The 22,620-nt window shown below is 33.4% G+C and overlaps 5 protein-coding genes across 6 annotated transcripts; 2 read left to right on the top strand and 3 right to left on the bottom strand.

Annotated features, from left to right (window-relative positions):
- Positions 1 to 3,008: 3,008 nt before the first annotated feature.
- On the bottom strand, positions 3,009 to 6,404 carry LOC105253799 (WD40 repeat-containing protein SMU1). Its single transcript, XM_011262076.3, has 8 exons — positions 6,276 to 6,404; positions 6,099 to 6,165; positions 5,887 to 6,030; positions 5,533 to 5,647; positions 4,774 to 5,416; positions 4,587 to 4,688; positions 4,166 to 4,502; positions 3,009 to 4,085 (listed from the first exon to the last, which is right to left on the bottom strand). Exons 1-8 carry the CDS (start codon positions 6,299 to 6,301, stop codon positions 3,987 to 3,989), a joined length of 1,533 nt encoding a protein of 510 aa, XP_011260378.1. The 5' UTR covers positions 6,302 to 6,404; the 3' UTR covers positions 3,009 to 3,986.
- Positions 6,405 to 7,460: 1,056 nt separating this feature from the next.
- Positions 7,461 to 13,752, top strand: LOC105253798 (adhesion G protein-coupled receptor A3). 2 transcript variants are annotated; one of them, XM_011262075.3, is made up of 13 exons: positions 7,461 to 7,549; positions 7,849 to 8,064; positions 8,146 to 8,289; positions 8,362 to 8,433; positions 8,529 to 8,600; positions 8,759 to 8,830; positions 8,907 to 8,990; positions 9,064 to 9,393; positions 9,475 to 9,611; positions 9,671 to 10,516; positions 10,608 to 10,854; positions 10,928 to 11,221; positions 11,334 to 13,656. In XM_011262075.3, exons 2-13 carry the CDS (start codon positions 7,874 to 7,876, stop codon positions 13,654 to 13,656), a joined length of 4,812 nt encoding a protein of 1,603 aa, XP_011260377.1. In that variant the 5' UTR covers positions 7,461 to 7,549; positions 7,849 to 7,873. The 2 variants fall into 2 exon arrangements, with proteins under 2 accessions (XP_011260377.1, XP_025268483.1); XM_025412698.1 differs by lacking the exon at positions 7,461 to 7,549 and having other exon boundaries at positions 7,874 to 8,064; positions 11,334 to 13,752.
- Positions 13,753 to 14,803: 1,051 nt separating this feature from the next.
- Positions 14,804 to 16,306, bottom strand: LOC105253796 (oxygen-dependent coproporphyrinogen-III oxidase). The gene has a single exon (XM_011262074.3). The coding sequence runs from the start codon at positions 16,279 to 16,281 to the stop codon at positions 15,094 to 15,096; it is 1,188 nt and encodes a 395-aa protein (XP_011260376.1). The 5' UTR covers positions 16,282 to 16,306; the 3' UTR covers positions 14,804 to 15,093.
- A 580-nt stretch (positions 16,307 to 16,886) lies between these two features.
- On the bottom strand, positions 16,887 to 18,184 carry LOC105253795 (28S ribosomal protein S18a, mitochondrial). The gene is made up of 5 exons (XM_025412701.1): positions 18,024 to 18,184; positions 17,627 to 17,923; positions 17,368 to 17,501; positions 17,164 to 17,287; positions 16,887 to 17,086 (listed from the first exon to the last, which is right to left on the bottom strand). The coding sequence occupies exons 2-5, from the start codon at positions 17,727 to 17,729 to the stop codon at positions 16,965 to 16,967; spliced, it is 483 nt and encodes a 160-aa protein (XP_025268486.1). The 5' UTR covers positions 17,730 to 17,923; positions 18,024 to 18,184; the 3' UTR covers positions 16,887 to 16,964.
- A 227-nt stretch (positions 18,185 to 18,411) lies between these two features.
- On the top strand, positions 18,412 to 22,529 carry LOC105253794 (putative uncharacterized protein DDB_G0277255). The gene is made up of 10 exons (XM_011262072.3): positions 18,412 to 18,649; positions 18,782 to 18,979; positions 19,072 to 19,214; positions 19,604 to 19,751; positions 19,866 to 20,098; positions 20,207 to 20,267; positions 20,361 to 20,563; positions 20,707 to 21,860; positions 21,936 to 22,070; positions 22,175 to 22,529. Exons 2-10 carry the CDS (start codon positions 18,877 to 18,879, stop codon positions 22,191 to 22,193), a joined length of 2,199 nt encoding a protein of 732 aa, XP_011260374.1. The 5' UTR covers positions 18,412 to 18,649; positions 18,782 to 18,876; the 3' UTR covers positions 22,194 to 22,529.
- Positions 22,530 to 22,620: the final 91 nt, after the last annotated feature.

The following is a 22,620-nucleotide window of genomic DNA, read 5'->3' as shown; positions in this document are numbered from 1 at the left end:
TTCTCGTGATGACACATTCGATTTTTCGAGCTGGCAGAGATCGATACGAAAGAAGAACAAGACAGATAAGCTAGAGAAATTTTCCGCATCGATGGAGAAATGTCTTCCGAGGAGAGCGGGGGTTCACTCGTTAAACTCGCCATTAGGGCAAACGATGCATGCGCATGTACGTGCAACGTACGTAAATTACACGATGCACCAACGAGCCTCGAGATCTGCCGCCCCACATTCTCCGATGCTCTCCCGGCGAATTTCGGCGCTCGCCCGGTCAGCCGGTTCCCAATGATTATCCACTTAAATCGTGAAGTCGCGAGCAATTATGTGGGGGTGCGAGGGTTAATTCGATAATTGCATTATATTCCGTTCCGCGCGAGTAATTGCCACCTTTCCGCGAATGCAAATCCCTCCTCGCCGCGATACCCCGAAACTGCACAACTACACACGATGATATTTAACCGCCTCGTCTGCCAAAGTCTCGCCCACACGTCGTATAATAATTAACAAAGATCTGTCATTAGCCTATTTTATAGCGAATAGCGTCATTTTCTTATTGGCCGACTTTTACATAATGTGTCTCTCTTGCACTTTCTCTTTTTTAAGATATTCTCAATCGACTTTTGTAAATCAGAGTAATCGCGCTAAATTCAATTTATTTCTATAATTCCAAATCGAAATTTTATTAAGATAATATTCAATTAATATAATTTAATATTCAATAATGACTGATTAAATAAAAAAGATTTTATTGTTTCGATTTCTATTAAGTTCCTAGAAAGATCCTTAGATTTTCAATCATTTAACTCCATCAGTTTGCTCATATGAAAAGTTATAATGTAGTATTATTATATTTTGATTATTCCATTTCGCGTTTAATCACTATTTCTTATTCCTTCGTGAATTAATATTTACGCGTGTGTCAAAAATTGCGCGACGGGAGCATTGGGTGCTTCAGAGAGACGAGAGAAAAAGTGCGGGGTGAAAGAGGCCGAAGAAAACGAGGAGAAATAGAAGAAGGGAGCGAATCGAATCGAGCGCGTTTGGCTGCAAACGAAGGTTAAAAGAGGGGAGAAGCACGCGTCCGCCACGCTCCCCGTACACACACCTGGGGCCAGTTGGCCAGCGAGAGGAGGCCCTCTTACCATGGGCCCACAACCAATGTCCAATTATTAACAAATTATGATCGCGAAATTGGGGAGTCTTCCGGAAATATGGAAACGAGAGCTAAAGAGAAAAGTCGAGCCGAGAGAGAGAGATCCATGGCCTCCTAATCCGCTTCATATCATCGATGAAGTGTACCCTAAATAATTCCTCTGGAAGATTTATCTGTATAATTCCAGAACGTTATAAGTCACGAAATTTTACCTAGCACCTGTATATTGCTGATAAAAATGAATACATAATATAAAAGAACGATTATAAATAAATCTCGCTGTGTGCGAAGCTAAAAGGCTGCTCTCGAATCCGATAAGGTTTGACGACACTCTTGTACGATATCATATCGGAGGAAGCGAAATTAGTGGAGCGAGTTTCCTTCCCGAAAACCAACCGGTCGTAGTTCCTTCCTCGTGATGGGGATTCGCCGTCTTCCTTAAAGAAAACTTTACTATACAGGCCTCCACCTGCCTCCATCGCCTCTCGCGCATTTTGTTACATAATCGTTCCGTTTAATTCCCCAGGTATACAATTTCCCTGCCTCTCCTCCCACATATTCGAGCAGTGGAGAGATTATCGTATTATTATTAATTCATAATTAACGGATGCGCCAGGAGCCTCACGGCAGTAACGATTATGAGACTGCATCGCGCGCGATTACGGTACCGGTGACGCTTATAAGAGTGGCATCTGGTTTTGCGTGTGACGGCCGAGTATACAGTTAATTCGACCCCGGCCACTCGCTCGAAAATCCTTTACAACCGGTAAATACCGTCGATCGTCTTATGATTACACCGGACATCGTTTTACTCGAACACAAAACAGTCCTGCAGACGCATGTAATGCGTCTAATCAATCTGACATCGAAACACACACTTTCTCGCGATAAATCGTCACGTGCGCACGAAATCATTGATTATCCATCAATTTCAAGTCTCTTTTGAATTTCGATCAAAATTTTTTTTGATCGAATTAATCTTGTAATACGTGTATATATAATTATCCGATCATATAAAATATAAAAAAAATAGTGAAAAGACAAAATATTTTATATGTATATTTATATTTTATTAAGCTCAATTTATAGGCAAAGAATTATATCAAAATCGAATAATATGACAATTATTGTTATATATAACCATATTATATATTGGACTATATATATATACATATATTGCATATAATTATATAATTATAGATTATATTTCGTAAGCAAATTGTAGATAATATTAAAAAATGATTTTTCTTATATGTATAAAGACAATTATTGGCGGTACCAGATATAACTACAAAGAAGAAAAGTCGGCGATGAGACCAACAATCTAACCGATTATTGAATCAACTACTTGGTCTAACTACATGGGGATACGACAGGAAACTGGAAAAAGTGAAAATCTTTTCCAATGACATTAAAGTCGCATTAGCGGGGATCAAAAGGAAATGGAATGGCTTTCCGGTCCATTTGTTTCCAAAAATGTGGATTATATGACAAAAGACCGACAGTGAATTTTCACGCGGTCTTCTAATTCCACTTTGTGAAAAAAATCCCATCGATCTCGCATGCTTATATCATTATAAATGGCGGACTCAAACTACTGAAGAACGAAACGTAATGCTTCGTATCTCAATGAAAAAAATGCGTTATGGAAAAATTTGTTCACTATAAAATATGTGAAATCAATATTTCTCGTTATTAAAAATATTAGAAAAGATTTTAAAAAAATTTAATATTGAAAATGAAATTTTATAAATTAAACTTAGAGACTTATATTAGATTCTCACTTTGGTTAATTATAATATCACATCAGCTTTTCCTACATAAAAAATTTAAAATTTAAAAAATTAGATATAAATGAGATTTAGAATTATTCAACTGCAACGCGTGATAAGACGAATCAAAAATACCAAAAACAGAATATATATGATATTGAGTAAAGAAAATTCCGCTTCACATAAAATTGTTTGATTAATTTTGTATATCGATTTGATTGATCGTCATCCCTCGACCGGATACGAATTTTCTCTTCTCTCCGCGCGTAGGGTTTTATAAAGATATTAACGAAGGGCGTTTTCGCGGTAAACGGCTATAAGCAGACGCGCGCAAAAAGAAGCAGCAGATCGGTGCTGGTTTTGGCGCTGTCTAAGACGCCTGAGCCGACCACCGATCGTACGACCGATAACCCGGTTAACCCCACCCCGGTCTGTTATTATAATATTTGCCGAGCCGAAATATAGTGATTGCTTATTTGCTCGGACCCAATTACGTTCAAGCGCGCGCCAGTCAAGGGCCCGCGCTACGTGACGAGGGATATATAGCGGGATAGGTACGAAAAGAGAGACGCACTTGTTAGTCCCGAACGAGTCGATCAACCACCTACCCCATATCCTATCTACCTGCCTCGACTAACGTCGGCGACGTTGTAACGATTAGGTTCGCATGATCAGATACAGGCGAACGTGATGTCTATTATTGCTCGCGGAGAATGTGTTACGTTCAATGCATCAGCGATATCGACGATATTTCCATGAAAAATCTTTCGAGTCTTTTTCTCTTCTCATTATAACAAAACCAAAAAGCGGAAATCTTAATAATCAGTGTTGTCTTTGCTTTTCTGTTCAGATGTTAAAATTAAGTATATACAATATATATATATTTTTTTTCGATTACCTGACATGACAGCGTTATGATGAAAGAACAGATGAATTAGTAGATCGCACAAATTCTCACTTTGCAGCATAACCATTTTCAAGATTGTTGTATTACGATATATAAAAACATGTAGTCTGCTTGTTTTCTATGTTTAAATAAAAAAGAGGCGAGTTTCTTGATTCTTTTATGGCTTCCATAATTTCAATAGTCCATCTTCGCTATAAGAACATAACAGATTTTGATGAGGATGATGTGCCAGACCAATCACATCCTTTTCATGTATCTAAAAACAAAACCAAATACCATTAATCACAAAGGAAATATATATTCTAATCAAAATATTTACATTGAAAAAATAGTTACATTGAGAGTTCTTTCGAGTTTTCCTGATGACGTGGAGAAACAATATAGTACGAGATCCTCACCAACACAATAGATAAATTCGCCACGCGGGCTCACTACCGTACATACAAAATCACCTCCCTCTCGTTTACCACTTGAAAACGATCTTACTATTTGCCCTTGCATATTCATAATTACTACCGTATTAGAACGATTGCATACAACAAAGTGTTCTGGATTTCGAGGAAGGGGATGTATGCTGTTTACTGTGAGATCAGCAGCTCCCAATGATTTGTAAGTTCCTATGCATTCAGTAGTCTTCAAACTCCAAATTTTCACAGTTCCATCTGATGATGCACTATATGAAAAATAATGATACTTAAACTTACAGAAATTGATGTAAATATTTTCCTTTTATAATAAATGTTTACGATAATAATACCTGATTATATTATGGCCATCAGGAGAAAAGACGACTTCATTAACAAATGAAGTATGACCACGAAATTCTTTGAGAGTTTTTCCAGATTTAAGACCATGTATTCTGTAAGAAAATAGAATGAAAATGTAAATGTAAATAATATAGTTGTCATTGAAGTTTATATTTGCTAATTCTTTCTTTATTTTACCTTACGGTAGTGTCAAACGAAGCCGATAAAATTTGACTGTTATCTCTGCTGAATTGCAAGCAGGTCACACCTTTTGAATGTGCCTTTTCGAATCTTCTCGCACACTGTCCGTTTTGCACTTTCCAGACTTTAATTTTACCGTCTTGACCACCGCCCGCCAGCATCTCGCTGTCACGACTAAATGACATTGACAACACTGCTTGTTCCATCATCATAAAATTGTCTTGTGCTTGATATTTTAAATCCTTTCTAATTTTACCAGTTGTAAAGTTCCATACTTCAATAAAACCATCTACCGAACCAGTCACCAAGAACTGACCGTCAGGCGAAAAACGCGCACACTCCACATGTGACTTTTGACCGAATTTGATTTGTTTTGACAACTGTGTCGGATATTTTTCATCCTCCTGATCTCGAACTGCCGCTTTTCCGCGAAATAAGTCTATTGTAGTACCTGGAGGCAACAGACCTTGATGTTGTTGCCATTTCAATGCTTGTCCCAATAGAGCAAGCAATCTGCTAGAAGGTACTACTGATACTTCACCAGCGAGAGCAGTAGCTATATAAGCTCTTCGCTTTTCTTTTGTACTTCCATCGGGATACGCTTCACGTGGATCAAAATATGAACGTGCAAGTAGATTTTCTGTAAAAGAATGTATAACATGACATATGTATAATATGATAAAGTAACATTTTATAATAATTACAAAAGGACAGCTTTTTTCTATAACAATATAGTGTACCTATGATATTATATACCTAAGTGAATATATCTCTCAGGCTCTTGTTGCTTCATCATAATCATGGGATCAGTCTGCCTTAATAAAGATCGTGCTGCACCTAGTTCCCGTAGTTCAATTAATTCTAGAACCACCTAAAAAAACAATAAATCCATGAATTATTTCATAAAAATTATTTCATAAAAATAAAATGTTATATTCCTTATACATTTATAGAACATTTTTTTAAAAATTTAGAGAAAAAATTTATACATTATAATTAAATATTTTAAAGAATGTTAAAAATTGTACTTTTAAGTAAAAAATATACACTTTACTTTTATAAAAATTCATGTCAACTTTCAATGCATGTTCCTAATTTAAAGATATTTACCTGTTCATACAAGTCTATAAGTTTCTTATCAGGTAGTTTTAAAGACTGTATAGCTTTCAAAACTGTGTCCCAATGGCCATTATTTATATCAGCAACAAATCCATCTACGCTGTCAACAGTATTCAGCGATACACCTGTTTCCTCCTGCATATAAAATTTGTTAGAAAGCAAGTAATTTAAATATCTGGCTACAAGCTAAAGTGTCTAAATACCTGTAAAGTTTGCAATGTCTTCACGAGATTTGCTTCCTTAAGATATTGTTGTATCAAACGGATCACACTGAAATGTAATGAGGTTATTATATATCGCACAGTTCACAGACATCGTATTACTTTACAATAATCGGACTAAGTAAAGACAAAAGAAGAGAAAAATATAATTTTACTCACTCGGCAGACTCAATCTCGATTGACATCTTGAAATATTTTGCAGTTTATAAAACAAATCTGATGTATATATGTAGTATATGTGTATCAGAGAGAAGCCTGAAAACCTAATGGCGCCGCCTGAGAAATTGGATGTGAACTATGTCCGTTTCGCTCGGTAACAATATATGGTTCGTGTCTGTGCTATGGTTCATATCTAAACTAAGTGACATGGCAAAGTCAGACAAGAACAGATAATCAATTGCGCTTGGCTTTGTCTCACTAATGATGAACAAACGGCGATTTTATATCGCAAGTTTAGTTTTATATCGCTAGCTCATATAATTATATGTAATTATTTAGAATGGAACTTGTGTATAACATTTATATTGCATTTTCAAATATACATTTCATATATACAAATATACATAAATATACATTTTATATGATAAATTAAATATACATTTCGGTTAATTATATAAAGTCAAAGATTTTTTAAAGATTTAATATTTGATTTATGGAATTTTTAAACAAAAAGTTAAAAAATATTTTAAATTTAAAATCCTCTATATTCCTTTTTTGCATTTATTCCATCATTCTTTTTAACATTTTAAATCAATGAAAATATTCTGATAATAAAATTATTTTTTATACTCACAGAATTATTCTGAAATCTGTTTCCCATGTTGTCCGTGATTTGGCGGGCACACATGACTCTTCTGACAATTTGCATCCATGTAAAATATATCCTTTCCTTTTCTGTCTCGTAAGTGTTACATTTTGTGTTCTAAAATTTAATAAATCTTTTAGATATTTTATCTTATTGATGAACACTAACGATATTCTTCAGAATATTTGAACATATGCATATGAACATAAATTTGAATTTCAAACACGTAACCGAAAATGACTCCACACATGTCGAAAGAATAATCTTTTTTTCGAGGAATACTTACTGTGATAAAATTCTGTAAAAATGTTAAACACTACATCGCAAGGTTACAATTGTTGCTTAATATATTTGGTGGAATTATGTCGATTATTAGAATCAAGCGAATCAAGCTTTTGAACGCGTCTCACTGTCGACACATCGACACGCTAATCGGTAATATTGATCAAGTATTGGTCATCCTGGATAGATAGCGTTGTGATCGACGTATATATGTGTCAGATTCTCCTCTTTACTCCAATCTTTCTTGGTTAGCGTAGCATCAATAATATATAAACTGCATAAATAAAATGCGGCTATTTAAAATCTGCTCTTTGATAATGTGAGAGTCAAGATCCTTGATTGGACTGTGAGTACCTTTAGAATACATTTATTCCTTACATCATCGTTAATTTTGTGAAAAAATCACTTTAACGACCCACAATATTTTCACAAAAGTCTGTGTGTGATATTCCATTTAATTTTTTTCATATAATCTCACTTAATTGTTGTTTTCATCAAAAAATATTCTAGTATCTTGGTGATACAATTATTGATCGCGATAAATAGAGTTTGAAGATAATATTAGAATATTTTGAATGGCAATTGAATGTGTAACTTTTATTTATTTTTAGAGTTTCAGAATACAGAAATTTTTATATTTTCTAGGTCAAAGGTCCATCTGCCTCTAATCATGAAAGCCACTTTTTTATTCATAATATTGCTCCAAACATGGATCAGTGCAACAGTTCAACTGTGTCCACAACATTGTTCCTGTAAGCCAATTGGTGCTCAAGCCGAATGGTTACGTCTTAAATGCGATGATCGTTTACAAGAAATCAATGATGTGGATATCAATGCAGTCAGCGTGGAACTTATACAATTGTATAAGCTTCTATTTTACATATGTATCTTTAGTAATAATAACTTGTAACAATAACTGAATTTTTTTCTCTTTAATTGCAGAGACTTAAGTAAAAATGCCATTTATGTCATTCAAGCAAATGTGTTTGTAAATTTAACAAACCTCAGACGACTTGATTTATCAAAAAACAAAATTAATTCTATAGGCGAGGGTTGTTTTAATGGTCTAGAAAATTTGGAGAGATTGTAAGAAGTCATATACTTATTGTTGCTAGTTTGCTTTAATTTTCTTTAATCTCATAAAATGTATGTTTTCAGAGATTTGAGTCAGAATCAGATATCAACAATAGATAGTTATGCATTCAAAAAATTATTAAATCTCAAAAAGCTGTAAGTCTACTACATATAAAAATGTTGGCATATAAGTGTTCTTTTTATCAAGATATTTCTTTTTATCTTATGCACTTTTTGCTTTATTGCTCTAGTGATTTGTCTGGGAATAAAATAACTGCTCTGGTGCCATCCTTATTTCATAATTTGCTGGCTTTAGATCGTTTGTAAGTTAATAAGCGTGAATTTATTTATGGTAGTATATATTAGTTTTGATAGTGGCTTTTCAAAGTGCGCGTTTTTATTATATTATAAAAACTATTCTATATTATTGTGTAGAAAAATATTTTGCTATATCACATAAATTTATGTTATTACATTTTAGGAAATTAAATGGAAATAGTTTAACTACCTTGAAAGAAGGAACATTTCATGGACTTAAGACCTTAAAACAACTGTTAGTAAACCAATTTGTATATATTGCATTCATTATAATAATTTACATCAAATTTAGAATGTAATTTGTATTTCAGAGATCTGTCTAATAATCCCTGGAACTGTGATTGTCACCTATATTGGTTTAGTAATTGGATCTCCAATTCTACAATTAAATTGAAGTAATATATATTCCATTCAAATCATTGTGATGTACTTATATTAATAATCTTTACATTAAATTTAATATTTCAGTCCGCCGCCAAAGTGCGCATCGCCTGTACTTGCCAAAGGACAACCTGTGAAAAAATTAAAATTTTTAGAAGAGCTTCAATGTCAATTGATATCACCGGCAATTGAAATTCGGCCAGTTCAAAATCAAGTGGTTTTTGCTGGAGATTCGATTACCTTAAAATGCAGAGCTCCCAGCATTACAGTAGATCAAAGTGCTAGATTAAATTGGTTATGGTATCCTAATGCTTCCGCCGAGATTGTGGACCTGAGCGCTTATAAAGATCCGCGAAAAAGTTTATCTAACATTAAAATTGACAACAGGTATCTTTCGGACAGCGGTATTGTGGACAGGTAATACAGAATTTTTCAGATTATCCTAAAGTATCATACATGAATATCTATTGAATATCTACATCTTTTGCATTTTTTTAGTGCTCTTAGTATAGTTCCGGTTAAAGAGGAACACAATGGACAATGGAATTGCTTACTGGTTTCCGTAAACGGCAACAAATCCAAGGCAGTCAGTGTAATTGTGATATCCGAGCATACACGTTATTGTCCTCTAGCAGGTAATGAATTGATTTGTAACATAAGAAAATCAAGAATATCATAAATCTCTTTTTTTCAGTAACAAGAAACAACAAGGGCATTTATACATGGCCGAAAACGATAGTTGGATGGAAAGCGGAATTGCCATGCGAAGGCAGTCGTTTGTTGCAAGCATCTTTAACAGCCTCTTATTACTGTAATGTGAGTGGTCAGTGGGAACACTTAAACACGGAATCATGTCCGTACGTATCCCATACAACGAAAATTTTGGAACAATTTTCGAGAGTAAATCTATCCTTGGCGAGAAGTACTCTGCTGGAAACTGCAAAGAGATTCAAGAATTACACGGGAAACGGTTCGGTAAAATTAACAGATCCAGTTGAAATACATTTCATAGTACGAACTATAGAGAATTATTTAAGCTTCCTGATAGACGAAAAGGAACTCGGCCTCATGCTGATCGATATCATCGCTTCAATGATGAAATTGTCAAAAGAAATGCTAAAGAGAGCGGAAATAAATTTCAAAGCTTGTACGAGACTAATCAAAGCGATCGAACGTATAGCGGAATTTACACCGTCGATACAATCTCATACAAAACACATGGCACTCGAAGAATTTCGTATTAAACGCGAAAGTTTTGGCGGATTAACATGCACATGGTACACAAATATTGCCGTGAGTACCGATTCAGACGCGAGATTTTTGCACTGTACAACGATTAATAAAACAACGCCGATCAATGCAAAAGACAAGACGATAGAAGCTTCCATTCGATTGCCTGCCTCTTTGCTGCAACGCTCGCAGGATAATACGATAGCTCAACAGCTAATGATATCTATGTACAGTGATAGCAGATTATTTCCCAAGACGATTTCAAATGATAGCATGGACATATCAACATGTATTGTTGGCAGTAAATTAAGTAAGTCAGAAATCATACTATGCGATGATTTATATATTCATGACTTGCATGAATGTATGTGTAAGTTTCTTTACATAACAATTTTTCACAGTGGGCGCATCGATACGAAATCTCTCTGAACCGGTTTACATCATGTTGAAAGCACCGTTGTATCATTACAACGGAAGAAGACCGAGACCAGTAGTATGGGACGAAACGTTGAACAATACGGGAGGCTGGACCAGCGACGGATGTCGTTTAACAAACTTAGTGAATAATTTGATAGTCTTTCATTGTGACAGATTGGGTTATTATGGACTTTTGCAGGAAGTTTCACATCTTGATATAGACGGAAATAGGTAGGAAGCTTTTTTTACAGATGTTTCTTCATGCGGTTTTCTTTTCTGTCGTTACTATATATCATTTTTGCAGTATGCATGGAGCGAAATTCAGATATTCACATCCGGCGATATATATAGGAAGTTTCGTGACGATAACTTGCTTGATGATCATGTCTGTGACATATATTATTTCTTATACATCTATCACAATGCCTAAGAAAGCGAAACATTCTGTTATCAATACCTGGTTCGCTATGGCATTGCTATCATTTATTTATAGCATCGGCATTCAACAAACAGAACACATCGAGATTTGTCAGAGTGTCGGCCTTATTTTACACTATTTGTCTCTGTGTTGTTTGTTATGGATGGCGGTATCTGCCAGGTAATTATTCACTAAATAAAGAAATATATATTTTACAAAAATAAGAAAATGAAAAAAATGAATCTTAAAGATAAATAAAATAAAACATGAATCGTGATATATTCTGTTTCAGCAATATGTACAAGAAACTGACGAAATCAGGCCTCGATGTGATACCCGATGATGATGTGGATCCAGATCAGCCTATATCCAAGCCGTTGTTAGGACTTTATCTAGTTGGATGGGGCGTGGCCTTAATAATCTGCGGAATATCCGGCGCGATTAATTTACGTGAATATGCTGGCTATTCTCGTTGTTTCCTGACGTCCGGACCGGCGCTTGCCGCGCTTTTCATACCATCCGGAATATTAATCGCGTACCTGCTGATCTTTCTCTTGCTCATCAGACGTGCGATTCAGAATGTCGATGTAAACGCGCAATTATCCGAAGGCACTCAGGCAACGGAGAACATGGATTTAGAGTTGCTAGAGCCGAATCCGAATCCCTCCGGGGATAGGAACAGCGTGCGCAGCGCACAGACGGTTTCTTCTGACATCGAGGATCCGGAACACTCACAATTTACGCAGTGGAAAGGTCAAGTCATAATGCTAGTGTTATATCTGATATCTTGGGCTGGCGCGACCGCAGTAACAGTCGAGCCGTTTAATTCCATACCATTTGAGGAGACCATATTCGCCGTAATATACGCCATCACCGCGAGTTCGCTCGGTATGTTTGTGCTGTTCTTTTACGGAATTGCTCGAAATGATGTTCGCAGCCAATGGTTGAAGATGCGCTGCTGGCTGGAAAAACGAAAAAATCGTTGCTGTCGCACGAGAAGCGTGTGCGATGCTAATGCCGCAATTCCGACACAACCTTTGGTGCAAAACTTCGTCCCGCCGTTGTCAAACACGCAAGCTACTCAAGCAATATCCGACACGAATTCTGTTACTTCGAGAAACACCAATCACTCTCAACAGATCTACAACTGTTCGAAGCTTGCAGATTTTGTGTCCGCCAATCGAGACAGCGTACCCACTGTTCCTGTCAGTGCGAAAGCAGCAAATCTAATAGTATTGCATCGTCAACAGTATCGCTCTAACAATTCCGTCACTACGTACACCGAGCCGTCGTCAGCCTGCGTCGAAATGTTTTACAATCCTCATCAAAGCGGCGTCGCCAGGAAGTTTTTCAAGAAACAACGTAGACACACCGCAAAAAAGAATAATCTCGGTCCGAGGAAGCAGGGTGACGGTGGGGCGACCAGCGATGGCGGCAGTTGCATCTCTGTACCTCGGCCTGCGGCCAAGATCAACAATAGTCTGGAACGCAGCATTCTGAGCAGCAGCGCTAAAGTGAACAACACCAACATACACGTCGAATTGAATCCCATAAACGACATCAAAAATGTGAATATACTGTCGGATAGCGGTGGTAGCATTTCTGAGGAAAGAAATATCCCGATACGCTTTGTTATCGGTCAGGAGAATCTATTGCGTAGCGTTAAAAAGCTCAACAATGGTAATGCGCGGCAGGATAATTCCATTACGATAGACACGGCACAATCGAAAAGAACGGCACATGCTGATTCGGATGCAGATGTTTCCAAAACGGACGAGGAGTGGCATTTACGAAACGTCTCTCAGCAATGTAGCTTGGAGTACAGCTCCGAAATGGACACTGTCACACAGATGACCAGTGAACGGAGTGATCACAATTTGCCGGAGATCTGCGAGAGCGCGGAAGAGTGTTTCTCGAACAGATGTTCTAGCGATATGAATGAAATTCAAGTTGCAGAGGAACGCCAGTTCTTCCGAGGAAACACAGCAAAACGATTGTATCTTTCCAATAGTATGTATTGCCTACCGTTGGAGCACGAGAAACCATTGACAAACAGTTACTGTAATTCATTAAATGACATCATGTCGTTAAAGCAGCACTGCGAGTACTCGAAACCGTCGCTTACAGATGTACAAAATACAACCAGTTCAAATCTGTGCGGACAGGATATTTCTGAGTTTCGACGATCGTTCGATCGCTCGGAACGTTCACTCTTTGAGGTAAACAGTTTGACTAGTGATAATCCGTGTACGTTAACGCCACATGCGGAAACCCCCTATGCCTGTTCTCTGGCGAATATTCATTGTATCTCTGACAAGAGTTTAGAGGAAAACAATCTCCACGAGTCGCAATCGTTAGACATAGTAGATAATAATGTATTTAATGTGCCAGAATCGAAGGATCTTTTGCTGGAGAAAAATTTCAGTTCTCTTGCTGATATTCCGTCAATTAGTAAATCTAGTTCTCACGATATCAATAATCTCAGTTTAATTGATGAAACGAGCACGTGTTTGGAACCTACAAAATCGTGTGATATACAGCAGTTCGAAACTAATGAGATTTATTTACATGAACAAGTAAGTCATTTACCTGTTAAGAAAGAAACGAGCGTTTAATAATTTCATTTAGTTATTACATGTTTAATTTTTCATATAATTTCATAGATTGCGTGAGAACTCTGGCATTTATGTAGTTTGTATTTTGTATATATGAAATTTATTTTTACTAAAATCGTGTTCAATATATATCTCATGTATGTATTAAAACTTTTTTTATTTTTTTATTTATATTACGCATTTAAAATATGGCTATTTAAAGAATTTGTATATAATAAAAATTACATATAAATATTCATATATATATACATGGAATATGGAATGTGTTTAGTCAAGCTTGATGATTCATTTTAACTCAATGTAAACATTACATATTAACTAACCAAAGCTGCCAATGTTTACAGCGATTTTAGTCCATTAAAGAAATTTAACAGATTTGAATAGAAAAAAAATATAAAACACACTAAATGTATCCAAATGCTCAATTTTTACAATATTAATTGCCATACATATAATATAAATATATAATATAAATATTTTGAATTTATCACATGAAAATATGAATAGAAAATTATTTCAGCTGTGAAACATTTTCTTTTCATTTTATCAATAAATTCATCTTCTAACAATTGTCATGCTTGAGTAATTGTTATACAATATTACAATTATTTTTCTCTATTTATATTTTATATATGTCTATTTTTATGATCTCTAAAGTTAATACAATATATGTTTTATCTTAAGACGATAATATTTGCTTTGTACAACTGCCTAAATAAACTGAGAAAGATACATAGGAAAACAATTTCTGTTAATCGAAGACTGAATATTAAGAAAATTAAATTTATGAAAGAGAAAGATGTGACTACTACTCTCGACTTCCACAAATATATATGTATGTCCTAACAATATCTAAAAACCTTTTTTGGCTATGATGCCTGGTACTATATTGTAAATAGTATTTGATTAAGTTTCTAGGATGAAGTAGTTCATATGTAAGTTAAAGAGTAGCTCGAAAGATTTTATATGATATTTGTTTGTCATATTATTATATATTTTGACTTATATATATATATACTTTCTTAACAAATATTATAAAATTTGAATATATGTATGATTGTATAAGACCAGTTACTCTAATTATATATATATATATATATATATATATATATATATATATATATATATATATTGTACAAAATCTGTGTTTATTTTATATGCAATTATTTACAACATATTTTTACACCTGACATTTCAAGGAAGCATCGGATCCACATAACTGTGATATTGAATATAATTAATATTCAAAATTCGAACATAAGTATCTAATGAAAATTCGTATATCTATAAATTCTCAACTTTCAAAATTACGTCATTAGACGTCTCGTTTTTGGATCTCGTTCATGTATTAAAATAATAATCTATATTTGTAATATTACCTTTTGCATTTTCCCATAATTATTCCCAATTAGAAATTATTTTGAACGTATATTCAACCTATGTTTGCACGCCGTCTGATTTAATCCCATCTACCCAATCTTTCGGATTTTTCAATACTTCCAAAAGTTGCGATTCCTTCGAGCCGGCTTTGGGCTTGTGCATGTATTCCCATTTGGCATTCAAGGGCAGGGACATCAGTATGCTTTCGTATCGAGCGCCAGGTGTATATAGGCCAAACTTGGTGCCCCGATCATAAATTAAATTGAACTCGACGTATCTACCTCGTCGTAATAATTGCCATTGCCTCTCATGATATCCGTAGCCGTCGTCTTTGTGTTTCTTCACCAAGGGAATATATGATGGAATAACTGCCTCGGCGCACGAAGTTACAAACTGAAATGCCTCGTCCTGACTTGGGCTATCAAGGTCGTCGAAAAATATGCCGCCCACACCACGCCGTTCCTCACGATGTACGATGTAGAAGTAATCGTCGCACCACTTCTTAAACTTGGCATAGTAGGTAGGATCGTGCTTATCACACGCGACCTTCAACGTATCATGAAAATGTTTAACATCCTTCTCATCCAGATAGTACGGAGTAAGATCCGTACCGCCTCCGAACCACCATTGAGTAGTACCATCCGGATTCTCTACCTCGAAGTAACGGTAATTAAAATGAATTGTAGGAATCATAGGATTGCGTGGATGAATTACAGCACTCACGCCTGCAGCGAAGAATGGTACTGAGTCTTCCATCTTTTTACCACGTGCTCTCATCTGTTGGATAGCATTCGGTGGCAATATTCCAGTCACCACAGAAACATTAACGCCTGCTTTCTCAAATACTTGCCCATCTTGCAACACGCAAGTGATACCACCACCACCTTCTTTTCTAAACCAGCGATCCACTTTGAAGGAGGATCTATTGTTCTCCAGCAATTCAAGAGCTTTACAAAAATCTGCCTGTGTTTTCATTACCAGTAATTCCATTTTTGTCCTCATCTTGTTCTGATTATTCTGTAATTTTTCAACAGCTGTGATAGGTTCTGCCATAAAGGTTTTAACATAATTGCGCAAATCATTTTGCACTGCCAGGACTGTAGTGATGTTAGATACATTGTAAACAGCAAATCCTGTTAAAATTCCTGTCCCAATATGCTTGAAATACTTTGATTTACTCCATTTAGTATAACAATTAATGGAATGTAAATTCCTCCAATTCCTTAAAATAATATTTGTAACCATGATTCTTTTTAATTATGTATATCAATCTGTAACAATTGAAATTTTATTTATTTGCGGGATTTCACGTAAAATATTTTTACAATTATATTAAAAACATTTTTCCGATTACATATCAGATTATTAGATTAGATTAATATTCATGATTAGAAAAATAGAAAACAATGCATACCTTTTAAAAAATTTATACTGCTTGTATATTTAACATTTATTTAATATTATTAAGAATAGAATTATTTTGATTCTATTATGTTAAAAATTTACACATAATTCAGAAGAAAATACTGAAGTTTTAAGATGCCTAGTTGTTAGGTTAACATTGATGAGGTTAAAAACTCACTCGATAAAGCAGTATAAACATAACTGAGAAATCTTGCATTTTTCGTGGCGCACAATTTGTAAAGCTTATTCAAAAAAAAATAAAATTGAAAGAAAAAAATATATATATATATAAAATTTTGGGAGAATTAGATTTCGAAAACCAACCCAGTTAATTGAATAACTTGAAAACATTACATAACTTTTAATTTAAGATTAAATTTTAAATGAGTAGCAGCATTTGCTTTATGGCAATATTTTTATTTTTCTGAATTCAAATATATTGCTTCATTCGTATAACTATAAATTAGTAAATGTTATTATTTGTATAATTTATATAATTATTTATATAATTTTATGCCATATATTTAATAGTTCCTATATCTATTTTTAATGGTTTTCTCATCGAAATACATGTTAAATTTTTTCCAGTCTCGTCTACGTTTAGGATTCTTTTTACTCGACTTTGGAGTCAAATTTGGCATCAAGCCTAAAAGAACAAAGCAAGATAATTGTTATTTCCTATATAAACTAATGTAAAATATATTTAAAGCAACATTTACAAACCTGCTTTCTGAGCCATAGCTACAAGAGCAGTAACTCTTTTCTGTTGCACATCACATAGACGTGTTACTCTACGTGGTAACATACAGCCATCTGATCGTAGGAATTGACTTAGTATGAGAACATCCTGCAAAAAATAACAGAACTTTAAATTTTAAAACTGAAAAAATAAAACAAATCTATTTCATCAAAAAAGAAAAAACTTACTGTGTGTTTAACATTAAGTTTTGTAGCACAAAGGGAACATGCTTTCGAGTCCAATTTCAATTGTAGGTGTTCCTTCTTATGAGGTACATAATGAGCTTCAATCGTTAAAACATTATTTTCCTTCTTTTCAGTTACTGTATTAAAAAAAAAACGTTAAATATAAATAAACTTTTAGCAGATCTTTAATAGATATATAGGTTAGGATCTTTTAAAATTGTATTTCTTATTTAGCAAGTGATATTTAGTATAACAAACTCACTTTCTCTTAAACATGTGGTCGCAGACAATGATATATTTCTTGTAGGTTCGAATGTTATTAAACTTTTTCCGATTTGTTTTATATATCGACAGAGAAAAGCCATTTTTGATCAATTCTTGCGATGTATATACAGGGCGTGTTCTAAAATTCACTGCCAGCGCTGAAAATCTTTAGTTCATGCCATTGAACTATATAACATACTGGAAGCTGCGCAAAGATACGTTTTGTTCATTATTCCCGAGCCGAGAGAGATAGTGCTAAGTGGTCATGCTTTCCTTGTCTTACATATTACCCGAGCTGAAAACATTAGTCTAAAGAAATGTAGCATGTGCAATGTAATACGTATTTGTTCAAATATCATTTTTTCAAATTAAAACTGTGATAAAATAGTACATACATACAGTTTTGTTTCATCTACTATGGTGTGAGAACTTTAGACGAATCGACCGTAATACGTTAGAGAAACAAAGAACGCATCACCTTTTAGCGCCTCCTTGTCTAACAGGCTGGATCGGCCACTTTCTATGGTAGCGCGGCTTCCAGTATGTTATATAGTTCAATGAGTTCATGTCACGCATATTATACATTTTCTGTCACTTCATGCGCATCATGCGCGAATCGGAAAGTACCCTATGTTTTTTATACGTCTATCGTCTATGTTTATATGGTCTATGCTTTTTATGGTCTATGGTCTTTCCTTTAGCCATGGTCGTCAACTATGGAATAAAAATATCCCTAAACGCATCAAGTGCCGCCAAGTACGGTTTTTCATTTTCAAGAAAACCAACTTCAGGTTTCCATGTTCAGTACGTTCTCTTTCTGCATCTCTCGGAATGGCGGAATATAACGAACATTCGTGGCAAGTTAATGTGTGATGATATATTATTCAAATTATTCATAAATTTAAACGACATTCACTACAGATAAAAGTATTATAAATACATTTTGCTGGACGCAAATGATAGTGAACAAAATCTCTAACAATTTTTACATATGTAAAAAGATGAGATAGTAATACTAGAGGTATGTATTTATAATGTCATTAATATTAATATAGCATGTTAAAATACTATAATATATTTTTAAAAAATTATTTTATAATCTTCGCATGCACAGAAATAAAGTATTCAGAATATGTGACGTAATATTTTCCAGATAAATCTGTGAATCCAAATTTCCTTGTATATTATATTGTTTTCTTCACGTATACACATGTCTATTGCATAAAAGAATTAGATATTAACTATAATATGCCGAACATACCAAAAATTCGTAAAGCTAAAAGAGTCAGTGTGCTTACTAAAAGGGCACAATGCTTAGGAAAGCATTACAAGGAACGATCATATAGACCATGTAAGAGAATTAGAGTATTTTATCAATTATTATCCTTTATTTTTTTCTTCATTATTATCATTATTTTACTAATTAAAAATTATTTTTTTCAGTATATGAAAAATTAAAGAATAATAATAACTTCTTAGCCAAGGCTCTTACAAAGGAAAAACAGACCAATCAATCCTTATTTACACAGAATGTTCAGCTAATTGCAGAGATTCAACAGTTGAATGTAATATGTAACACACGAAATGTAAGCATCATTTATATTATTTTAAGAATTAAAAAATAGAAATGATTATATGGAATACAAACTTACTATTAAAATAGAAGTAAAGCTGAAGCAGATTCTAATCAAACTGCAAAAAGATAAAGAATCTAAAGAAAAAAATAGCTGGGAAAATGACATCTTTAAATATTATAAGAAGAAGCGATATGAATGTATATATAAATTCAGTATTATATGTAGATATTTTTTTGTCTAAATTTTTTCAATTTCTTTATTTTTATAAAATTTAGACAACTGTGTTTTAATTTTATTTTAGCTTTATTTTTATTCTGATTTCTTAATGTAATTTCTTCTAAATTTTTTTTACTTATTAAAATATATTTATTTATTAATATTTATTATTTATTTTGTAGACTGTGATTGACAATGTATTGAATAATTCAAAAGAAATGTTAAAAATATTGATCAACATGACTGGTTATATAACAAGTACTATTTCTATATGTCAAGAAGTCGCTGCTTCCAATACCACTGTGAGACTATCGTCTGCTTCAGATGGAAGTAAGGAATATCTCATCACATTGTTACTAAATTTCAAAGATTTTACAACTTAATGTATATACAATTTGTTAGATATTTATAGTACTGTATTATATACTTTTAAAAATATTTCAGGAAAAAAATCATCCAATAGACTGTCGACAAAATCACCAGCTAAAGGTGTAGTAAAACCAATGGTGGGTGGACACACTATTACTAAACCTACAATTAATTTGAGTCGAGTTAATATGGAAAGTATATCAAGATTGAGTGATATACAAGAAGTAATTACTCCTGATAGAAATGAAGAGATAAGTGAGAATAGACCATCACTTACTGTTTCTTTACCATCTACACCACTTAGATATGTATGTATATATTTATTAGCCTTATTTTACATATTAATATCATTATTTTCATACAAACACATATACATATTATATAAATTTTATATAAACAACATGCAATTATTTCAGGAAAATAATCGAACTATATGCAGAATGCCAGAAAGACTAATCGCTTCACCCAGAGTTAGTGGTATGACAAAATACTAATCAAATTAGTTTTTAATCTATGTTTACTTAATCACAAATTTTTCATTTAATATAATTTAATATAATTAACATTTAGATGTACTTATAACTGATGAACAACGAAGAAGAAGGAGAAATTATTCCAATCGAATATCAGGATCTTATTCGCGATCACGAAATATATGGTCTGATGAAACTCCAACAACTAGCACGAGACATATTAATATAGCTAGTCCTACAATACAACTTAAAGATATATCCAATTTACTACGTGATTCTCAGACTGTCAACATTAGAAGAGTAAATATTTATTTATAAATTTTAGAGTAAATATTTATTTATAAATGTAAAAAAAGTTATCTCTAATAAGATACTTTCTTATCTTTTTATTTAAGGATATTATATACTTAAACTGTTAATATAGCATTATTATTTTCATATAGATAATTGATAATAGAGTTGATGATATTGAAAATCAAGAGAATAATAACGAGTCTAATAATTCATTAGAAAGAAATAGCATAATACCAGAAACTCATATGTCTATTAATCCAAATAATGAAAATAAAATGCACACACAAATATCAAAAAAGGATCTCACTGTTAAAGTAAACAAGGTTTCTGATAAAAAACTTAATAAAATTTCAAATGTAATAGAAAATTCAAGATTATCACAAAATAATACTAGAAATTGGGAAGAAGAGGATCCGTTGGAAGGTCCAAGCTGGTTGTTTAATAATACTATACCATCACGAGATAACGAACCGGAAGAGCTTAATCATCTTAATGTTTCTGATGTTAATAATAACACATCTCAATTAATAGTGTACGATGATGACTCGAATGAAAGCAACACAGAAGAGTTATCACCACTTCAAAGCTTAAATGAATCTGTGAATGATATTCTAACTTTAAATAGAAACGCAACATCTGCCGATCGTATTGACCATAAATCTCATGATGAAGATGATAGTGATGTCTGCGAACTTCCAACAAGAAACATATTCAATCGTAAGGAAAATTTAAATAACATCGAAGACAATAATGCTGAAGATACAACAAATTTTACACGTTTTGTGACACTAAGGCGAGAGCATCCTGAAGTCACAGAAGATTTTACACTAATGTTGTCACGTCAACCAATACAAAACATGCAATTCGATATCAATGAGCTGAGATTGCCTAATTTAGAAGAATCTATGATGAATTCTATCGGTAATGAGATCAACACTGAAGTTACTGTTGCAAGCCCAAACATTGTCAATATCTCGGCTATGTCAAATAATACTCCGAATGATTTGGAACGCAATCAGACTGCCACAATAAAACTGCCATTAAGTTCAATTAAAGATGAAAAAGAATCGACACCACAACAAAAAAAGTATTTAAATAAAAACAATAAAATAGCGAAATTGAATTTCGAAAACGAAACGAATTATGTTGCTTCAAAGGACAAAACAAAGAAGAGAAATAAATCGCGGAACAATCGAGATCCAAGCACAGCTAAAGTTGTTTTGGAGAAGCTTAATGAATCTCATGTTAAATTAAGGACGCCACCCGTCGACGATATAGAATCCCGAAATACTAATGATCACGTGTACGTGTAATTGAATAAGATTCTTTTTGGGAATTGTATGAATTATATTTAAACTTTAATATTCTGGATTTGCAGGAGAGACACTTCGGATAAAAATCTAGAACAAGATGAAATTCAGGACTCGGAAAACAATATGAGTAATAACTATACTTCCGGTCGTCCTAGACGAAGAAAAGCGCCAGTAAATTTGAGAGAGCCTAACTTGCAAAAGTAAGCAAAAATTTCACTAAATCGAAAATATGTCTGATAAAATTAGCTTGATTAAAAATTAAAATATTATAAAGATTGTAATATTATATTTCTTTGTTTTTCAGAAAAATAAGACGAAACTAGTGAGAAGACTGATGTGTGGCTGATCGATGCAAAATAAGATATGTTATTATTCATACTACCTATATGATCAATATAAAACAAGATAAATTATTATTCATATTATAGATAATATTGTTGAACAATTTTTTTTCTTGTATTTAAATGTGAGTTTTGAAGTAATATAAGAGAAAATAGTCGTGCATAACATACAAATTATTCGGATATCAAGATTAAATACTATTCTCTCTGTTAATATTCATAGTATGTTACTTCTATTGATACGTTGCATATAACAACTGATCTTCTATCATTATGTTCCATAGATGTACACTTATACCTTCTTTTTATATTAATATTAGTACAATATTGTATTTTTTTATATTATTTTAATACAAGTGTTATTTGCAAAATTTTACCGAATTCATGAGTAATATTTAAAAACTTGGAC

This window comes from Camponotus floridanus, unplaced genomic scaffold, assembly GCF_003227725.1.
Source record: "Camponotus floridanus strain SB8 unplaced genomic scaffold, Cflo_v7.5 scaffold55, whole genome shotgun sequence".
In the NCBI taxonomy this organism is placed as follows: domain Eukaryota; kingdom Metazoa; phylum Arthropoda; class Insecta; order Hymenoptera; family Formicidae; genus Camponotus; species Camponotus floridanus.
The sequence above is the reverse complement of the archived record's forward strand: the minus strand, read 5'-3'. Positions and strand labels throughout refer to the sequence as shown.

Coding starts and splice junctions, on each gene's coding strand:
- LOC105253799 (XM_011262076.3), bottom strand. CDS start 6,301: ATGTCAATCGAGATTGAGTCTGCCGA. Junction 4,689..4,773: donor TCGTTTGACACTACCGTAAG/GTAAAATAAAGA, acceptor ATTTTCTTACAG/AATACATGGTCTTAAATCTG. Junction 4,503..4,586: donor GATGGCCATAATATAATCAG/GTATTATTATCG, acceptor TTTTTCATATAG/TGCATCATCAGATGGAACTG.
- LOC105253798 (XM_025412698.1), top strand. CDS start 7,874: ATGAAAGCCACTTTTTTATTCATAATATTGCTCCAAACATGGATCAGT. Junction 8,831..8,906: donor CTTAAGACCTTAAAACAACT/GTTAGTAAACCA, acceptor TTTGTATTTCAG/AGATCTGTCTAATAATCCCT. Junction 8,991..9,063: donor AATTCTACAATTAAATTGAA/GTAATATATATT, acceptor TTAATATTTCAG/TCCGCCGCCAAAGTGCGCAT.
- LOC105253796 (XM_011262074.3), bottom strand. CDS start 16,281: ATGGTTACAAATATTATTTTAAGGAATTGGAGGAATTTACATTCCATT.
- LOC105253795 (XM_025412701.1), bottom strand. CDS start 17,729: ATGGCTTTTCTCTGTCGATATATAAAACAAATCGGAAAAAGTTTAATA. Junction 17,502..17,626: donor GACCACATGTTTAAGAGAAA/GTGAGTTTGTTA, acceptor TTTTTAATACAG/TAACTGAAAAGAAGGAAAAT. Junction 17,288..17,367: donor AACTTAATGTTAAACACACA/GTAAGTTTTTTC, acceptor TATTTTTTGCAG/GATGTTCTCATACTAAGTCA.
- LOC105253794 (XM_011262072.3), top strand. CDS start 18,877: ATGCCGAACATACCAAAAATTCGTAAAGCTAAAAGAGTCAGTGTGCTT. Junction 19,215..19,603: donor TAATATGTAACACACGAAAT/GTAAGCATCATT, acceptor TTTATTTTGTAG/ACTGTGATTGACAATGTATT. Junction 20,099..20,206: donor CATCTACACCACTTAGATAT/GTATGTATATAT, acceptor CAATTATTTCAG/GAAAATAATCGAACTATATG.